Here is a 20,297-nt window from a genome sequence, read left to right as displayed (position 1 = left end):
GTGAAGTAGATATGCAAAATAAGAAAGGAAGGACAAGATTAATCTTCTTAAAGCTACAAGAAATGAAGAGCAAATTCCAGCCTTGCACAGGATTGCTGAAAGATGCACAAGGTGCCACGCTCAACAAACCTGAGAAGATGGACGGAATACTGAGAGTCATTACACCAGAAAGATCAACTGGATCAGGAGCATCATCCTATATCTTACAATCAGGAGCTGTCAGTGATGAAGGAAGAAGTTGAAGCAGCATTAAAAGCCCTAACAAAGAACATAGCACCTGGCATTGGTAGAATTTCAATTGAAGTACTGCAGCAATCGGACACAGCAGTTGCAATACTGTTGATGCTCTGTTGGCTGATCTGGAAGAGATCATGGCCAAGTGAATGGAAGAAAGTGTTTTTACCAATATTGAAAAAAGGTGATCTGACGGAGTGTGAAAATTATCATACAATTGCCCTCATTCCCTACACCAGCTAGATTTTACTAAAGTTCATTCAGAAAAGACCAACCTATATTAGTGGGAGCTTCCTGAAGTACAAGCAGGTTTCAGGAAAGGAAGAGGAACAAGAGGCAACATTGCAGATGTGACATGGGTTCACAAGAAGACAAAAGAATACCAGAAGGACATCTATATGTACTTTATTGACTACAGCAAGGCCTTCAACTGCATCGGTCATGATAAACTATGGATCACTTTAAGACACGTGGCTATACCAGAAAATTCAATCGTTCTTATGTGCAATCTTTACATCAATCAAGAAGCGGCAGTTCAAACGGAACAAGGAGAAACAGAATAGTTCAGCATCCATAAAGGGGTATGAGAAGGCTGTATTCTCTCCCCTGCCTGTTTAATGCACGCCGAACAAATCTTCAGAGAAGCAGACGCACATGAAGAGAACTGAGGGCTGAGAATTGGTGGCAGAATCTTCAATAACCTCCCTTGTGCTGATGACATAACAATACAGGCTGAAAACAAAGACGACCTGAAGTAACTGCTAACCGATATCAAGGAAGATAGCCTCAAGATGGGTCAGCACCTCAATATGAAGATTAAGGTTATGACTACAGGCAGCACAACCAATTTCAATCTCAGTGGAGAGGATATTGAAGTGGTTCACAGTTTCAGTTTACTTGATTAACACTGAAGCGTTAAGCAGTCAAGAAATCTAATGAAGAATCAACCTTGGCAGAGCAACCATGGAGGATTTATAGAAGATCTTTGGGAACAGGAATCTATTTCTATGTACAAAGTTTTGACTTGTCCAGGTGATGGTGTTCTCAATGACATTATATGGATGTGAAAGTTGGATAAAGAAGGACAGGAAGCGTATCAACGCCTTTGAACTGTGGTGTTGGAGAAAAATACTGCGCAATCTTATGGAGGTCTCACAGAACAAATGAATTGGTCCTCAATGAGATCAAACCAAGTCTCTCTGGATGCTCAAGTGACAAGACTCTGCCTATTGCTTTTTGGGAACATCATGTGACTAAACAGCTCCCTGGAAAAGGAATCATGCTTGGCAAGATGGAAGGACAATGCAAGAGAGGAAGGCAGCTAATCAGATGAATGGACACAATAAGGACAGATATGAATACAACGTTATCAACAACAGGCTGCCTTTGTGAGGATCAAAACTCTTTAGGGCAACTACCTATAGAGTCACCATGAGAGAATGATGACTCGATAGGCAATTAACAACAACAGGTACTTACACCAGAGGCCAAATTTCTATTATCTCATTGAACACAGTTTCATAATCTTGAAGGACATTAGATTTGTCTGTTACTATTTTGCAAATTGAAAAATTAATTTTATAGATTTAGAACATCTCACAGCATCACATGCAATCACTGGGCCAGATTACTGATATCCTTGCCTACTGGCTCATAAGAGAACTGCTGCACTGTCTTTCCTACATTTCAGCTTTCTTTGTGGCTGCGCATTTGCAGTGCTGCAGTGCTGAAGTGCTGAAAGTCTGCACTTGACCTCCTGCTCTGCTACTGAACTCATCACCTGTGGTTCTGAATCATTCTGAGCTAAAGGGATGCATTCACCTTGCATCTGCTTTTCTCAGTTTTGTGTTAGCTGCAGCTGGCAAATCTAATATAGTCCCATTCATTTGAATTGGAACACTTACTTCCAATAAAAAAAAGAAAGCAAAAGTTAGGTTTCTTTTTTAAAAATTATATTTATGCTTTTAATTATAGAATCCATTGCAAGCATGCTGGTCAACAAGTACTTATCTATAGCAGTGTTTCTAGAACTCTTCCAGAAACTTCTTATCTGTGGTAAATTTGGTAAGTTACAGTGACCTAATGCATTTTAACCAAATATATGTCTAAGATCAGAATTTTAATTTTAATTATTAAATTATTTCTTAATGCATTTATTTGAATCAGAAGGAACAGTATGAGCTTTGATAGGGCTGTTCAGGATCTGGGGAGCAGAGCCCCAGTTTCATAAATGTCAAAGACATATATACAATTGCAATAAAATCTCTTCCTATGTAAGGAAAATAGACTTGCATTTATAAAGCACCTACAAATACTTTTTCAGGTTTGCACAAAGCACAACACTTTAAAATATGGACATTATGGCAAAGTAAAAAAAAAGTAGCAGGTAATTTGAATACAGTAAGGAGTGATGACCAGATCAGTTTGTTTACCAATGATGATTGAAGGATAAATATCATCTAGGACAATGGGATAATTTTTCTTCAAAATGCTGCTTTAGAATCTTTCTACAGGTTTTTTTTTCAACCTGAGTGACAGCTCATCCAATTACTATGCAAGGGCCATGTTGGATCGTAAAAGATTTTTTACACAGATCTTGATTATGACTTGAAATTGCAACATAGTTCAAAGTGAGCGTGGCACCAAATTATTTCAGCATTCGTATTATATGATATCCAAGTCACAAGATTCATCATAGTCACTTGTCTAAAATGCCTAATTGTGAAAAATTACAGAGCACAATACTAAGAGTATCAATGTGGAAAGGTATATATTTAAGCTATTTAATGGTCCTACATAACACGTGGATGATACAAAGAAAAGACTGTTCAGAATAATTTATATCTTTAAGTCAAGTATTACAAAATATGTTATTGTAGGATTAAGTGCTTGCCATCTGAACACTACTGGGAAAGAGAGCCACCTAAAGCACAAATGGCAAACTGCAACTTGAAAAGTTTGTACTGGGGAACAGTACTTCCCTATCCACAAAATTCCAGTTGAATTTCTTAATTTAGCAGAGACACTGAAATGATAACAACTAAAGAACTGCAGAAAAAATTGAAACAATGGTGAAACACGAAGAATGCAAATTTTGAACTTAGTCCATAAAACCCTAATAAACTAGTAATATTTTTAAATTTTGTAAGTAGGAGCAGAACTTCCAGAAAACCCTCCAGAACACAACTTATGAATCTAGTTTCAAGCTGATGCAAAGAAAGGTTGGGAAAGAACCTTTTTAAAATTAACAGTTAAAAATTAAATTAAAGTTAAATTAAAGTTAATTAAAGTTAAAAATAACATATTTTTCAATATTACTTTCCTCAGTGAGAAACACCATATTTTAATACCAGGTTAATTAATATGCTTAGTTTCAATTCAAAATTCTCTGGATCCACAATCGACTTTAAAGGACATTTTTGAAGTAAAAAACTTACCTTGCTCATGACCACCTTCTTTTTGACCCACAATCTGCAGTCAAGTTTGTTTGTCCTGAATGAGCAGATATAGTATCATGCATCTCCTATTCAAATTCTCACCTAAAACAACAGGTTGGGTTCTAATGCAGCAAGGCAGGTGTCTATGGTTACCTGTTACCAAAAGTAGAACTACATATATGTGGAGCTGCAATAGGCAACTAAATCATCTTGGTAAGACCAACTGCCCCTTTTAGACACAAATTTAGGATCTTCTGAGTCTGATGTACACTGTCTGCGCAACACCAAAGCTGTGCCCAAAAATGGGCTCTGATCACTTTCTACCCCATTGTGTTCTTAAGTTCACTTCCCACAATACTATTAAAGGGCATTCTTTTGCACTTCTTTCTAAAATACTGTTGAATGAATAAGTCTAATCTTTCTACAGTATTGGAGAACTGTGGTGGGGAATCTCCACTTAATCAACAGTTACTCATCCCTTTAGAGAAAGTTCTGAATGACAATATGCCTCCACCCTATCTTCCCAGCAGCAAGGGATTTTTCAGGAAAATGTATATGTCACATCAATACAATCTTCAGTAATAAGGGGCAGTTAGACTACAAAACCAATAATATCATGAGTAAAAAGATTCATTTAACATTGAAGCACAAGATCCTTCATTACTTGTTGTTCTGTAAAATGTTAATAAATTACAATCAGATCAGGCAGACAAAACCCGACTGTACAGTGACTTCCCTATGGGTTTTCCAATAGCAGCAGTATGCCCATGAAGATTCACATGCATTTTCTGGAAATCAATTATCTGATAAAGGTTATGTTTGTCCAGTTTAAGAGGTTCCTATGAAAAATTAGAATAAAATGAATTGGATATGTTACAAGAATATACAGCCAGGCCATATCATCAACGTCAAAAATATAGGGTAAGTAAACATTGTTTCTAGCTTGAATTTTATGCAGTTTCTTGATTATTTCTTACACATCAAAATTTCAGTGTTGATTGAAGCAGCTATTGTATAGCTTTCCATTAGTATGTATTGCTAAATTAAACATTTTGCAAAATGTAAAGTAGAAAAGAGCTTGAATTTTAAGTTTGAACATCCAGTTTTGTATTTTGTCAATCAGCCGAGATGATGCTATGAACGATGTTTTTTTTTGATGATAATCAGTTAGTGGTATACAGAACTGTAAGACAAAGACAGAAGGAATAAAACTCATGTGATGTGTGTGTGTGTGTGTGTGTGTGTGTGTGTGTGTGTGTGTGCGCGCGCGCGCACATACAGTGCGTTAACCACCTTCTCAAAAATCACCCAAGATGAAAGCTTCAGGATTTTTAAATGAGGTCTTATTTTTGAAAATATATGCTATTTCAAGGACAAATATGGACAGAAGGAGATAGCTGTCCTTTCACCATGTGCTTCAAATTGAAATCCAAATTAAGCTGCAAGAAATGCTTACGTACAGGAGAGTGATGTTAATACAAAACAAACTGTATACAAAATGAATTGTGCCTTTAGAGTCTAGACCACTTCCTGATAGGTCTCCATAGGATGTCAAACTTAACTAGTAAAACAAAAGTCAAATGAATATTTCTTCAAATCTTTGGTAAAGGAGGAGCAATCTGAGACTGGTCTTGAAACAATCTTACTGTACAATCTTTAACTGTTCTCACATTGAAAATATCAGCCTTGATGATGTTCGGGGGTGGGGATCAACAAGAATTGCTGGAACAGTTAATCATGAGCAGCGGGTGAGTCAATTAGCTTGGAGCCCTCTTGTGGCATGATCAGCCAGGTTGAGGGCAAGAGGGGCATAATTCCATTGGCTGCTCTGAGTTGATTGTCTGATATGTTGGATCCTATTACGTACATAAATATAGATCTCATTTCATTAAATATATAACCAAGGATAATCTTGCTGTTGGCAAAGAACTTGACACCAACTAGTTCTGTATCCAGCCTTTTCATTATCATTTCTGCCATCTCAACTGCTAGAACAGCAGCACGAGTTCAAGCCTTGGAATGGCCAGATCTGGTTTGAGAGCAAGCTTTGCCTTACCTAGGATGAATCCAACTTCGATGAATCCAACTTCACTATATCCAGCAGTGACTATGACCTTCAGGTGTGCAACAGCAGCAATGGATTTACTTGATGCATCATAGAAGATGCTGACCTCTTTTCTTTTGGAATCTAGATGGTGGAATTGTTATGTAGGTTCTTGAAATCTTCAGACCTTTAAGAACCTGAAGGAAAGAACACCGCTGCTGTCACTGCTCATGGTTCTCTTCAGGGAGTGGGACATGGTCAACTCGTTGAACATGAAGCCTACTTGGACACTGACTGGAGCAGCAAATCCAAGTGGGTCAAATAGGCTGTCGATAGTCAATAGCACACCATGAGGTGTAAAGGGTATTTTGGTATCAGTTACCTGAAATGCATGGGTTCAGTAATAAGGTCCCATTCAAAGCTCATGCTGCGCTGCATATAAATGAGGTCCTGTCCAAGGTCAAGATTCTGTATATCTTCAGATGGGAAACGTTAGTTACGATCTTATTCTGTTTGAGACTGTTAGACTGCACCAACTGTCCTGCAAACACGAGGAAATGTGCAGATGCTGGAAATTCAAGCAACACATACAAAAAATGCTGGTGAACGCAGCAGGCCAGGCAGCATCTATAGGAAGAGGTACAGTCGATGTTTCGGGCTGAGACCCTTCATCAGGACTAACTGAAAGAAGAGATAGTAAGAGATTTGAAAGTGGGAGAGGGAGGGGGAGATCCAAAATGATAGGAAAAGACAGGAGGGGGAGGGCTGGAGCTAAGAGCTGGAGAGTTGATTGGCAAAAGGGATACGAGGCTGGAGAAAGGAGAGGATCATGGGACGGGAGGTCTAGGGAGAAAGAAAGGGGAAGGGGGGGAAACCAGAGGATGGGCAAGGAGGTATAGTGAGAGGGACAGAGGGAGAAAAAAGAGAAAAAAAGGGGAGGAATAAATAAGGGATGGTGTACGAAGGGGAGGCGGGGCATTAATGGAAGTTAGAGAAGCCAATGTTCATGCCATCAGGTTGGAGGTTACCCAGACGGAATATAAGGTGTTGTTCCTCCAACCTGAGTGTGGCTTCATCTTGACAGTAGAGGCAGCCATGGATAGACATATCAGAATGGAAATGGGACGTGGAATTAAAATGTGTGGCCACTGGGAGATCCTGCTTTCTCTGGCGGACAAAGCGTAGATGTTCAGCGAAATGGTCTCCCAGTTTGCGCCGGGTCTCGCCAATATATAGAAGGCCGCACCGGGAGCACCGGACGCAGTATATCACCCCTTATTACTGAAGATTGTACTGATGTGACATATGCATTTTCCTGAAAAATCCCTTGCTGCTGGGAAGATAGGGTGGAGGCATATTGTCATTCAGAACTTTCTCTAAAGGGATGAGTAACTGTTGATTAAGTGGAGATTCCCCACCACAGTTCTCCAATACTGTAGAAAGATTAGACTTGGTCATGATATGTAAGACTGAGCTAAGGAAAAATGTCTTCACTCAGAGAAATATGGAATTCTCCATCAAGAACGATGTGAAGGCCAAGTCACTGAAAAAGATTTAAGTACATCTAAGTCAGTAACTTTAAATTCTATGGCGTTACATATCAGAGGATCTGTCCTGGGACCAGCACGCAAGTGCCATCACAAAGAAGGCACAAGAGTGCCTCTATTTTCATAGAAGTTTGCGTAGATTGGCCATGTCATCTAAAATTTTGACAAACTTCCACAGATGAACAATGGAGAGTATCTTATCTGGTTGCATCACAGCCTGGCATGGGAACACCAATGGCCAGGAACAGGAAAGTTTACAGAAAGCGGTGGACACAATCCAGTCCATCACAGGCAAAACTCTCCCCACAATCGAGCACATTTACAAAGAGTGCTGCCACAAGACAGTAGCATCCATCATTAAGGTTCAAGAACAGTTAATACCCTACAACCATCAAGCTCCTGAACTGGTGTGGATAACTTCACTCACCTCAACTCTGAACTGATTCCCAGGAGCCTGCAGCTCATGTACTCAGTGCATTTCCTTTGCACAATTTGTCTCATTTTGCATACTGGTTGTTGGCCAGTCTTTATTTACGTATAGTTTTCCATAAATTCTATTGCATGTATTTTTCTGAAAATGTCTGCAGGAAAATAGATCTCGAGGTAGTATATGGTGATGTTTCTGTACTTTGGTAATAAACACACTTTGGCTTTGAGATGGATTTCCTGACCCAAAAGACATTATGGGTATGGAGATAGAATGTATAGTGTATCGAAACAGAGGATCAGCCACAATTGTGTTGAGTGACAGAAAAGGCTCAGAGGGTGAATGGCATAATCCAGTTCCTGTTGTTTACTATGTTTTGAGAATTATTGGAATATCTATTGGTTTTCATGATTACTTCAGCATCTTTCAATATTCTGTATTTTCTATGAAATTTACTGGCTTGACATCACTTTTATCCACTTTTAATCCATTAATTTTAAACTTGCATATTCACTTAAACTTTCTATTGCAAGCATTAAATGAGCCACAAAATGCTTTTCATGACTCACTCCAAGATTACCATCCTTTCTAATCACTTTCTTTTTAGAGGTAGAAAGTGATAATTTTGAGGCTAGTTATAAATGGTCTTTGTATTGGCTGCTAACAGGAAGTACTTTCCAGACATGGTGTTATAAATATAACAAGCCAAATTGCACACTGTTTTTTAGAGAAAACTTGCAATTTTGGTCTTCTAAATATCAGAACAGCAGGATAAATATCTAGATCTTATGCAATGTCAATTAAAAAGTATGATGTTTACACAAAATATTACCTCTAATTATCATTTCCAGATATGACAATATTGGACATTAATGAATCAATATCTACTGAAATAGAGAAGTAGCATTAAAGCTCAATTAATACATTTTGAACTACCAATAACCTTAGAATAAATAATAGTAAATCCCAACCTAAAGACTTTAAGGTTATCATCAATCTTGCTATAAGCGTGAAGTTATTGTGAACCTCTGAATCATGACTCTAGCAATGAATATCAGGACCATGACATCTTGCATTTTCAAAGATATCCATTTCTTGGGAGATCTTCCTATCAAAGCTTCCAACTTTGTAGACCCAATGAACACAAAGAGTGCTGCCACAAGAAAGTAGCATCCATCATTAAGGTTCAGGAACAGTTATTACCCTACAACCATCAAGCTCCTGAACTGGTGTGGATAACTTCACTCAACTCTGAACTGATTCCAAGGAGACACAATGCAGAACAATTTTACACTCTGTCCAATATCCACATGCAGGACTCTAGAGGCATACATGTTCTTTTAGCATTCTCTTGCCCCACCAAACTTATTGCATGCTACTTTGACTCCATTGTTTCTCCCCTGGTCCTGTCCATTCTCACTTATATCTGTGGAACCTTTCAATTTGGAAGTGCAATCCTTTTACACTACCTTTCCGTATCAGTAGAGGGTGAACAGAGGCACAAGTTCCCCTCCAGCTTGTTTACATAGTTCAAAACACTCTCATTTTGAGCAACTTTTCCTTCAATGGCTACTTACTTTTTCCGGATCAAAGGTGTAGCTCTGAGCACTCACGTGTTCCCAGGGTATGCTGGTCTTTTTGTGGAATACCTAGAACAGTCTTTGCAGTAGTCCCATGTAGACCTATTTCCCAAATTCTTTTTCTGGAACAGCGGCAATTGCACTGATGCTGGTTCCTGCATTCCCCTAGACTATCAAAATTTCATAACCTTCTCAGCCATTTTCCATCCTGTCCACACCTTCATTTAGTTGATCTCTCCCTTCCCTCTTATCATGTCAGTCTCAGGGAATAGGCTTACCACGGGCATCCAAGACAAGACCACAGATTTCCACGGCTATTATGACTACAGTTCCCACCATTCCATTTTCTGTGAGGACCCCAATCTATTTTCCCATTTCTGTTACATCTGCTCCAATGATGAGACTTTCAGTAGTGGTGTCTGTGCAATGCTTTCCTCTTTCTTGAACCATAGCTCCCCAGATACCATAACTGACAGTCTTTCACTGCATTTCATCTATTATCCACACCTCTGCACTTACCTCTCATCCTGCATAAAATCCTCTTTACCTTTATACTCCATACCATTTACAATAAGGGCCAACAGTCCATTTGACTGTTTAATTACCTGCTATACGATTATGCCAACCTTTTGTGTTTCAAGAACCAGTAACCTCAGAGTTAAATACACCATGACATCTTGCATTTTCATTCATCATTCCAAGATGGATAATCTCACATGTCCCTATAGTACACTCAGGCTACAAACTTCGCACACTCTCACAGCGCTAACTATGTCCCTTTGCTGGGTCTGTGTAGCCTTCTCACAACAAACCTGTCTACCATTCTGGTGATAAAATGACCGTAAACTAATGGAAAGAGAGAACTATTGAATATTTTCTAAAGGAATGGAGAAAACATGATTGGGCATTCAATGCTCCTTCCTCTGCATGGATCCACTAGAGCCCTTTACATGTAGCCCTATTAAATGCCCTCCATTATTACTCTTTCACTTAGATGAATTTAATCTCATATTGAGCACTCTACTCCCTTCCTCTAAATTAAAGATCAAAGTTTAAAGTAAATTTATTATCGAGCTTTGTATACCATATACAACCTTGAGATTCATTTTCTTGCCAGCACCCACAGGGAAATAAAGAAATACAATAGAATCCATGAAAACCCATACATAACGAAGGCAATGTCCATGAAAATCAGACTACTGGGTGTGTAATTAATTCAGTGCTGAGGCGAGGAAAACTACCCACACCAGCAAAGGTCCCCAATGGTCATAGGCCAACAACCGTTCATGAACCTGGTGGGACCCAACACTCACGCACCTTCTGCTCAATGGTAGTAGAGAGAAGAGAAAGATGGGTGAAATGCAGGTGGATGGGATGAGCTCAGGTGGAAGGATCTGGGCTGGCATGAAATAGCAGGGCTGAACACCGGTTCTGCTTCTACTCTCGAGCCTCGATGCTTTAACCTGATTTGAAATCAGCCCTGGCGATCGCCAGTCTTCCTCAGCTTCAAGGTGCCATACCTGCATTCCTGAGAGTCCAGTTCGCTGAACCCTTCAAGTGATTGTAAAATCATGAGTTCATGTAGACGGTTCTTAACGAGAAATCACAGGCTGTGGATTGTAGCGATCGTAGTTCAGAATGAGTACATCTAGTAGTTTGATTAATAGGACTGGATGTTACAATCCCTAAAGTTTCTGCACTGCACTTGACTTGAGTGGAAGTAGTTCTTAAAGATGACCACAAGATGATGTCACTACCATTACGACACATCTTCAGTTGTGTATCTCAACATCATTGGGTGTTTCCCTCAGCCGAGGCAGGCCCACCACAGGCTGATCAGACCTGGGTGTGTGTCACATGGTCAGTCTCCAGATGGTCACTTGGCAGCCCAGACAGCATCCCTTCTTTTCAGCCACAGCCAGTGACTGCTCATTTCGGCGGCATTAGCAAGTGCTTTGATTGCCTTCCTATGGGCCTGCCCTCTGACCTCTACTTCCCTCAGCAGCCTTACGGTGGAACTGGCTACAAAGCCCCTGCACTCCACCTCAACTGGGCGCACTTCTACGTTCCAGCTTCACTCCTCTGCTTCAACTGCAAGGTTGGCATATCGCAGCCTTTTCTGTTTGTAAGCCTCATCCACAGAATCCCCCCAGGAGACCGTCAGCTCAATGATAAAGACGCGCCAACAGGAGTTGGACCAAAGGACCAGGTCAGGCCGCAGGTTGGTCGTTGCAATTTCAGATGGGAAGATAAGTTTCTGGCCTAAATCAACACGCATTTCCCAGTCCCTGGGGGCACTCAGCGGGCTGGGCATGAGTCGTGAGGCAAGGCGTTAGCCCCCGATTTCTCTCCTTCCCGGATGAAGGATGGTAGTTGTGGGACCATTGTCTGGGCATTGAGAGACCTGGCGTTGTTGGTTACTCTCTTACACTCAAGTTCAGCTGCCAAACACCTCAGCACTTGGTTGTGTTGCCAGGTGTACCTGCCTTGTATTAGGCTGGTCTTGCAACTAACCAAGATGTGCTTGAGGGATGCTGGAACTGCGCACAGAGGACAGGCTGGATCCTCTCCCAGCCAAAGATTTAGGTTTGTAGGAGAGGGCAGGAATTCATATGTTGCTCTGATGATGAAGCTCAATCTGTTTGACTCCATGCTCCACAGCTCACTCCATGTGATTTTCCTCCTCTCAACACCCTCCCACCTCATCCAGCAGCCTTGCTTGGCTTGGGATATTGCTATGGCACACCTGGCTGCTTCTTCTTGGTGGTGCACCTCCTCCATCATCAGGTGCCGGCATTCAGTTGTAGTAGCCTTTTGTCAGGTAGGTTTCATCACTCCAAGGCCAAAGCCTCCTCTGCCCTGTTGGACATAGCCCACTATGTCCTGGTGTCGGAGGGCGGTTTCTGCATCCAGTACTGCTGTGGCTGGGGTCCATTTCTTCCCTGTTGCTCGAGCAGGAGCAATGCCTCTTACGATTGGGTCCCGAGAATTTTTGAGTGTCATTTCCGGCCTTGCTTTGGCACATTTGTATTCCTCCACCAGGCTAGAAATTGGCAGAGAAAGGGCTCCGTTCCTGTAAAGTCCCATGCTGCTAAGGCATCTTGGTAGCCTAAGCCACTTCCTCACATGTGAGTTCACCAGCCTTTTCAGCCGATTTGCATTAGACATAGATGGCAATTGGCCACATAAGTCGTGGCAGCAGTCCAAACTGAAAGCACCAAAGCTTCAACCTCCCTGGGAGAGCCATGTTATTGATCAGTTTGAGGCCACTGATTGTATCCTGCCATAGTTGTTCCACCTGCTCTGTGTCTCTGAGGTCTGCGTTGTACCAACGTCCGAGGCTTTTGATGGGCTTCTCCAGGACAGTTGGTATTGGCTCAGCGTTGATACAAAACCTTATGTCGGTGAGCTGGCCTTTGACAATTGAAATACTGCCAGACTTACAGGGTTTGATCTACATTCGTGCCCATTTGATATTTACCTGGAGTTATCCAGCAGGCATTTGGTGCCTGCTTCTGTTGTTGTTATTGTGATCATGTCATCCATACACGCAGCCCATCCTTCAAGCGTTTCCCTCTGACCACCCATTGTGATGCTCGGATAATGAGCTACATTGCCATGATAAATGCCAGAGGAGAGATGGTACAGCCTGCCATTATGCCTACCTCAAGGTGCTGCCATGTGGTGGTGTTATCTTGTGTTGTGACACAGAACTGCAGATCCTGGAAGTATGCTTCAACCAGCTTTGTGATGCCCTCCAGAACCTGGAAAAAGTTGAAAGCTGCCCACAGAGTCTCGTGAGGCACTGACCCAAAAACATTAGCAAAATCTAGAAAGACCACATGCAGATCTTTCTTTTCTTTCTTGGCAGTTTGTGCCAGATGACATTTGCGTGTTCCAGTCATCCTGGGAAACCACATATTCCTACTTTCTGCACTGATGTGTCAACGAAGTTGTTGCTCTGCAAATATTTTTGGCTGAGAATCTTTGAGCCACGACAGCAAAGATCTTTCCTTCCACATTCAGGAGACTGATCTGGCGGAACTGACTGATTGTTGAGGAATTCTTCTCTTTGGGAATTAGTATCCCGCCTACCATGCCTTAGGTATAATTCCTTTTCCCCATGCCACCTTCATTAGATTCCAGAGGTATTTCAGGACGCCGGGGGTGATCTTATAGAGCCAGTATGGGATGCCATTGGGCCCTGGAGCTGATGCTGATCTTTCTCATTTAACTTTACTTTCCACCTCCCTCCATGTAGGGGGCCTTACATCCATCTGGTGCTCAGGTGGGTGGATTGGTGGCATGTCATTCGGAATGATGACTGGCTCATGCCTCTGGTTATCAGAGTGGGTCTTCCTCAGGTGCAGTTCCCTCACAGGTACTCTAAGGACCCTGCTCTTCTCCTGATGAAAGGGGCTTTTGATGAACTTGTAAAGGTTTCTGTAAAAGCTTGCCCTTGCCTGAATATTTAGTAATTTTGTGAGTTGCCCACAAAATACCAGCATATATTGCCAGCGTGGAAGCAAAGGGGACCCACAGGAATCCGCAGAATATGCAAAACAGTTCTTGTTTCATTAAAGCCTTGGTCCTCACTTTTTATGTCCTAGAAAATTTCATTGATGTTGCTTCCTGTTTTAATATTAAATTCTCCCATTTCATCACCTTTGCGACTGATTTCCACCCAACTTGCTCATTCAAATTCTTGTTCCCTCAATTTGTCAACTTCTCTGAGGACAAGAAAGCAAACAATATCAAATACAAGCCCACAGACTCTCACCTTGATTGCACATATTTCCATGCTACTTCATGCAAGGAGTGCATTCTGTTCTCCTCATTCCCCAGTGAAGATGTATCTGTTCTCTGATGATAACATCTTCCACATCAAATACTTGCCAGAAATGCTAACGTTTTCTTAATTATGATGGGTATAGATAGAGTGAATGCAAGCAGGCTTTTTCCACTGAGGCTAGGGGAGAAAAAAAATCAGAGGACATGGGTTAAGGGTGAAGGGGGAAAAGTTTAAAGGGAACATGGGGGGGGCTTCTTCACACAAAGAGTGGAGGGAGTGTGGAATGAGCTGCCAGATGAAGTGGTAAACGCAGGCTCACTTTTAACATTTAAGAAAAACTTGGACAGATATATGGATGAGAGGTGTATGGAGAGATATGGTCCAGGTGCAGGTCAGAGGGACTAGGCAGAAAAATGGTTCGGCACAGCCAAGAAGGGCCAAAAGTCCTGTTTCTGTGCTGTAATGTTCTATGGTTCTATGGTTCTAATTGTTGCTTTCTCATGACCACTGTTGATTGGGCTCTCAAATACATCTATTCCATTGCTTGTACTTCTGCCTCATCAATCTTTCTCCCATCTAGACCAAGGATAGGGTTCCCTTTCTCTTTGCCTTCAACCTCATCATCTTCCTGGTTCACTAGGTCTTTCTTCATAATAGCCATCACTAAATGCAACTTCAATTCAATATTTTGTGCGGTTACACCAGTGATTATTATTGAATTTGGCTGTCTAGAACATTTATACAAAGTAATTCTACTTGGGAGTTTTAATTCAGTCGGGTCTCAAAACTGGGCAGCAGCAGTATTTGCACGGAAGAAAGGCCTGGCAATCTACTCTATATCTTGCCACGAAAACCCTATGGACAATTACACTATCTGTAGGGTCACCAAGAGCCACTAACTCGATGGCACTCAACAGCAACAGCATTGAAAGATGGCTAAAAACCTGTGGATACATCTTTAGTCCACCAGTCTTGAAGTACATCTGCAGCATTGGAAATGCTATGAATAGAAAATATTAAACCACAATCTACCTATTGTGAAAAGCTCAATGGGACATGAAACATTCTGTGGCATTGATAGAAAGGCACAAGAAATGCAACTTGTCATTCAACACGTAGAAAATTGACAGATCATGTATCTATGCTACATGTAAAACAAAACCAGAGTGTTTGCTTACATAATCATTTCACTTTGAAGTTATTCATGAAGAACTTCCTTTATGTACCAAGATGCTAATCAAATGCATTTATTTTCATTTTCATCCCAACAACCAATTGTAGGTAAGAATTGGAAAAGTAATCAAATATAACTGATACATGCACAAGATCTGTCCAAATCCCCTATAATAATAACTACCTTTGCTTAAACAAGGCTGTTTTCTGAGATGTGATTTCATTTCCAACCACTAGGAGGCATGGATTCTCCAACTACATGTATAATTAACTGGCTACCAAGTTACTGTAAATAGACTCCCACATACTGTTAATTGGTTTACTTTTCCAGTAATTTCCCCTTTCAGAATGAGTGGACCAGAGTTATGTGGAATCCTGTTTAAGGTAACACTTCAAACAAATAGGAGCTGAAAAAAAAATCTGCTATCAAATGGAGATCACAAGTTCTAAGAAGTAGTATGGGGCATGGAGTTATTTGTCAGCAAAATGAAATAATTTTGAAAGCTATTATTCAGCATTCAGAACACAGTGGATATGAATAAACACTGTGTCCCATCAAATACCAAGAAGAGATGAATATTTAATTAATTATAGCGAGAAAAGTCTGTGCTTTGACTTCTCCTCCCACATAATTATGACTTTCTACATTCATTTACAAAAGCAATATTATGTTTCCTTAAACAATATGCACAAAATAGAAGAGATTCAAAAATACAGCCTGATATTTCATGATATTGAATATTAACAACTGAATAAATTTAAATCATTTAGATTTGCCCTGAAATAAGATATATTGTAAATATAAAATAAAACTTTACATATTCATAATCTGGGCACACCATTTTGTCTATTCGGACTCAGGGTCCTGCACTCTTTTAAAAGTAGACCATTTAGCTTATATTGCCTTTCATCTTCCTAACATACTGAATCTCTGCAATAAAACTTCAGCATCTATGCATTTGGTCATTTTACCTTTCTATCTCAACAAGCTTATTACTTGGTACACACAAGATGTTGGAATCTGGATGAACTCACTAGGTCAAGCAGCATTTGTTTGGGGGAGGAAGAGGTGTTAGGGAGGGAAAGGGATCCAAATCTTGATTCAGGACTTGTATACAGCACTTCCTCAAAAAGATTCTTAAAGCTGATATACATATCAACCACAACACCCTTATCAATTCTTTCTCTGTAACTTCATCAAAGAACTCCAATGTTATCAGATGTGCTCTGCCATTAATGCTTCCAACTGGACTTACTGGCAGACTTTTCCATGTGACAATTAAACTTGTTCTAAATATTATTTTTAAATGTTTCCTCAGCCACCAACTCTTGGTCTGATTGGCATTTAGGTACCATGTTTAAACTTCATTTTTGACCAGAATGTAACACTTGCAACCCTGCAGTTTGACTAGTATTGGGGGGGGGGGGGCTACTGCACAAGATTGAAGTAAGTTGCAGAAACTTGTAAAATTAGTTGGCTCCATCATTGGTGCCAGCCTCTGTAGTATCCAAGACATATTAAAGAAGCAGTGCCTAAGGAAGGCAGTGTCCATATTATTAAGGACCCCCACCACCCAGCACATGCCTGCTTCTCATTGCATCACACACACATAATATATTTACTTTAATTCAGTTTTTCTACGTTTATTTATCCTGTATTTTATTGTACTGCTACTGTAAAGTGTACAAATTTCACGAATTATGCCGGTGATATTAAACTTGATTCTGATCTCCAATATCTAAAGATGATTGGAAATCTGTAGCAAAATTAGAACTTCTCCCTACAACTCTATCAGTAAACTGGAATGCATCAGGACTCAGAATATATCTCAATCTCTGAATATGGCTAAGTTTCACCTTTGAGCGTGGTATTATCTCATTTCATTTCAATCCCATGATTACTTTACTATGACACAGACAGCGTCCCCCTTTCCCAGAAGAGGGTGAAAGAACTCATTTAGATTTCAATGATCCATGATCTCTTCTTCCACAAGAAAATCTTATCTTTGGATGTTAAATGTCCCTACAATTCACTTGAATACTCATTGCTAAATTATTTTGTAGATTTCTCCTATTTTAGCTTCTTATCTGTTCTCATACTCTTCGTTGGGCCTCCCATTCCCTTACGGCTTCCTGCGTAGTTTTTGCATTCCCATAGTTTTCAACTATACTGTGACTTTTAAACTTGCCACGTTGGCCTTTTGTTTCTTTTGAATGACTATGGGAACTGCTTCTAATAAGTAGCTTCTTTATAGCACCAGTAAGTGTAATTTATATTTGGTACATATTTTCCAATCTTTTGCATCAATCCAGAAAATTGGCCCTATCCACAAATCTGCCAGCGAATTCATTTGTACTACTAGTTTCTGCTAATTCTGCTTGCTACAAACTTAAAATTAAGCTCTTCTGAGCAGAAGTATGTTAAAAGATACATTTTAAATGGATTTTAAATGTATAATTTTATATTTTTACTCTGAAGCTTACCACTTTACCCCAGAATTTTTGTTTTTGTAAAGCTTGCTCCAATAATTTAATTTCAGCTTGAGACCAAATTTCAGAATGTTAAAACCTCTAAATATGAAGGATTTTAAATGATTTAAAAAAACTAGATTAAACTGATTGACAATAGAATTTATATTCAATTATATGCAAATTGGCTTGTGCAGAATCATAGAGAAAAAGAAATACTTCTCCAAATAGGTATAAATTTAATCACAAATTGCAAGGACCATGGACTGCTCAAAGTGGACATTTTACGTATGCAGAATTTGTCTCTAAGGCAGTTTCAGCATTGGTTGTCCCTCTTTTCATCATCATAGAAAAATGATTACTTTGAAACTCCAATCACCTTCTCAGTGAATGTATTGCACCTCAATTTTTTATCCTAGTCCATTTGAGCCAAAATCTTAGTAAGATTTAGTAGGGTTTTTAGAAAATAATGAACTAAACCTCCTAGACATCTAAAACAGAAAGCAGCACCAACGACAAAACATTAGATTTCAGTGGATATTGTACTATATGTACTGTACATGGTATCGTAGTAATAGTGGAAGAATTTAAAATAGAGAAGGCCAACTATAGTGTAAAAGGCTTGAATGGAGTGGAATTTGTGAAGTGTGTCCAAGAAAGCTTCCTTTATCAAGTATTCAGCAAGCTCAAAGACAAGAAGGTTAACTTCTCTGGAAAAACATTGACAGTTTGTTTACATGCTATGAAATTGCAGATGGTCAGCCATGTTTGGTACCTCAAACCTCCCATCTCCCCAAAAGAAAATGTACTAATTTTTTCAGCAAGTTTACAAACCGCAAGTAAATTTATAAACAAAGAAATGAAGAATTTTGAAAGAGTTTAGTGCTTATTTAGCATTTTCTCTTTAATCTTTTACATCAATAGGAAAGATGACTAAACATTCTGAAAATATGCCTTTGTTATTTTTATAAGTCACTTGCTTGTGCACTAAGTCAGTGTTGCCAAACCACTACTCTTTCATAAGTAAACATTCATGTTTACCTAGAATTTATACATCACCAGAAATAAGAAAAAAAACTAAGTGATGTGCAAGATCTATCAGCCTTTAAAATTTTTAAGAATGTGTGTCGCATTTGTTAATAAAAATTCAAAAGTCATTTGTAGGATGAATAAGTACTAAATTTTAGAGGATGTGAAAGAGAGGAAAAGAAACACCCTTAATCTGCATGATTAAGTATTGATTTAGAATCAAAGGTCCTGCCAGTTGGAAGGACAAAGCTTCGTGCTGAAATCTCACATTTATAACATGGGACGTTTGAAAATAGATTCCACAAAAGGAAGCATGATTATGCAATACATGTTCAGCATTCAGCAAATAACACCTGCTATTACCACTAGGTACAACTTAACACATTCTTATATGGCTCTGACCATTATTTTTAACTACGCTAATCAAGTTGAAAAGAATTAATGCCTGCAATAGACTTCTACATGAACTATGAACAGTTATATTGTGGTGTACCCCAAATGTAGCAATTTGCAAGCTTAAAAAAAACTAAACCTAACTGATGCAATACGTAACTCGTTAAGCATTATATATTCTGGAATTACACAAATACATTGTAGCAAAACTGATTAAGAGTAACCGTATTAAGATTTTAAAATCTTATTGTCTGCAGATGAAGTACGGCAACAAAAAAATGACATACCTGTAGGTGCAAGACAGTCCTTCCAGTCAAAATATCCAGCATAAATTCCAGGCTCTAGAGAGCCAACAATTGGATCCGATTTTAGTTCAATATAGGTTTCAAAGAGCCTCTGATCCAGATACTTCACAGCATCAATGCTAACCTGTAAACATTATATTCCATGACTTCAGAGATTCTCCCAAGGCAAATAAAAACTTAGAAACATATTCAGCAAGAGATAGTTTCTGCCAAATGATTGGTAAGGGACACAGGCTAATAAAAAATATAGCAAGTTGATCAATATTTGTGAAGACCGTTCGCAACTGATCAAGTTCAAGTTCATTGTCATTCAACCGTTCACATTATATCACCAACGTTATTCCAGACTTAAGTGCACAACGCAGAACGTAAAATTCACACACAAAACACATAATATCACTACAAATAAATAAATAATAAGCTGCACGTGTGATACATTTAAAAAGTGAACAGTATAATGCTACTGGTGCTTCATGCATGATGAAATCTAGGTGGTGGCAGTGAGTTCAATAGTCTTATGACATGGGGGAAGAAGTTGTTTCCCATCCTAACAGTTCTTGAATGCATACTATGGCACCTCCCGCCTGATGTTAGGGGGTCAAAAAGATTGGTGGACTGATGGGAGGGGATCATTGACAATGGTAAAGTATCTGTGCATTGATAAATATCTCTAATGGGTGGAAAAGACACACCAATGATCCTCTCAGCAGTCCTTGCAATGCTGTGTAGGGACTTGCAGTCAGAGACACCTTGCAATTTCCATACCAGATTGGCTGTCCGGCTGGTTAGGATATTCTTGATGGTGCTCCTGTAAAAACTGGTTAAAATGGTGGTGGTGGGGGGGGGGGCAAGAGTGGAGTAATGGGC

General features: G+C 39.7%; 1 protein-coding gene across 5 annotated transcripts in view; it reads right to left on the bottom strand.

Annotated features, from left to right (window-relative positions):
* exoc2 (exocyst complex component 2) overlaps positions 1-20,297 on the bottom strand; it is a 265,211-nt gene that overhangs the window by 38,103 nt on the left and 206,811 nt on the right. For all 5 annotated transcript variants that reach the window (XM_063069708.1, XM_063069706.1, XM_063069705.1 and 2 more), the window contains one exon: positions 19,413-19,554. In XM_063069708.1, the coding sequence (XP_062925778.1) occupies positions 19,413-19,554 (142 nt within the window). The remainder of the gene's footprint in view (positions 1-19,412; positions 19,555-20,297) is intronic.

This window comes from Mobula hypostoma, chromosome 17 (genome assembly GCF_963921235.1).
Source record: "Mobula hypostoma chromosome 17, sMobHyp1.1, whole genome shotgun sequence".
NCBI lineage: Eukaryota > Metazoa > Chordata > Chondrichthyes > Myliobatiformes > Myliobatidae > Mobula > Mobula hypostoma.
Note: the sequence above shows the minus strand (reverse complement) of the source record. Positions and strands in the feature narration are given on the sequence as shown.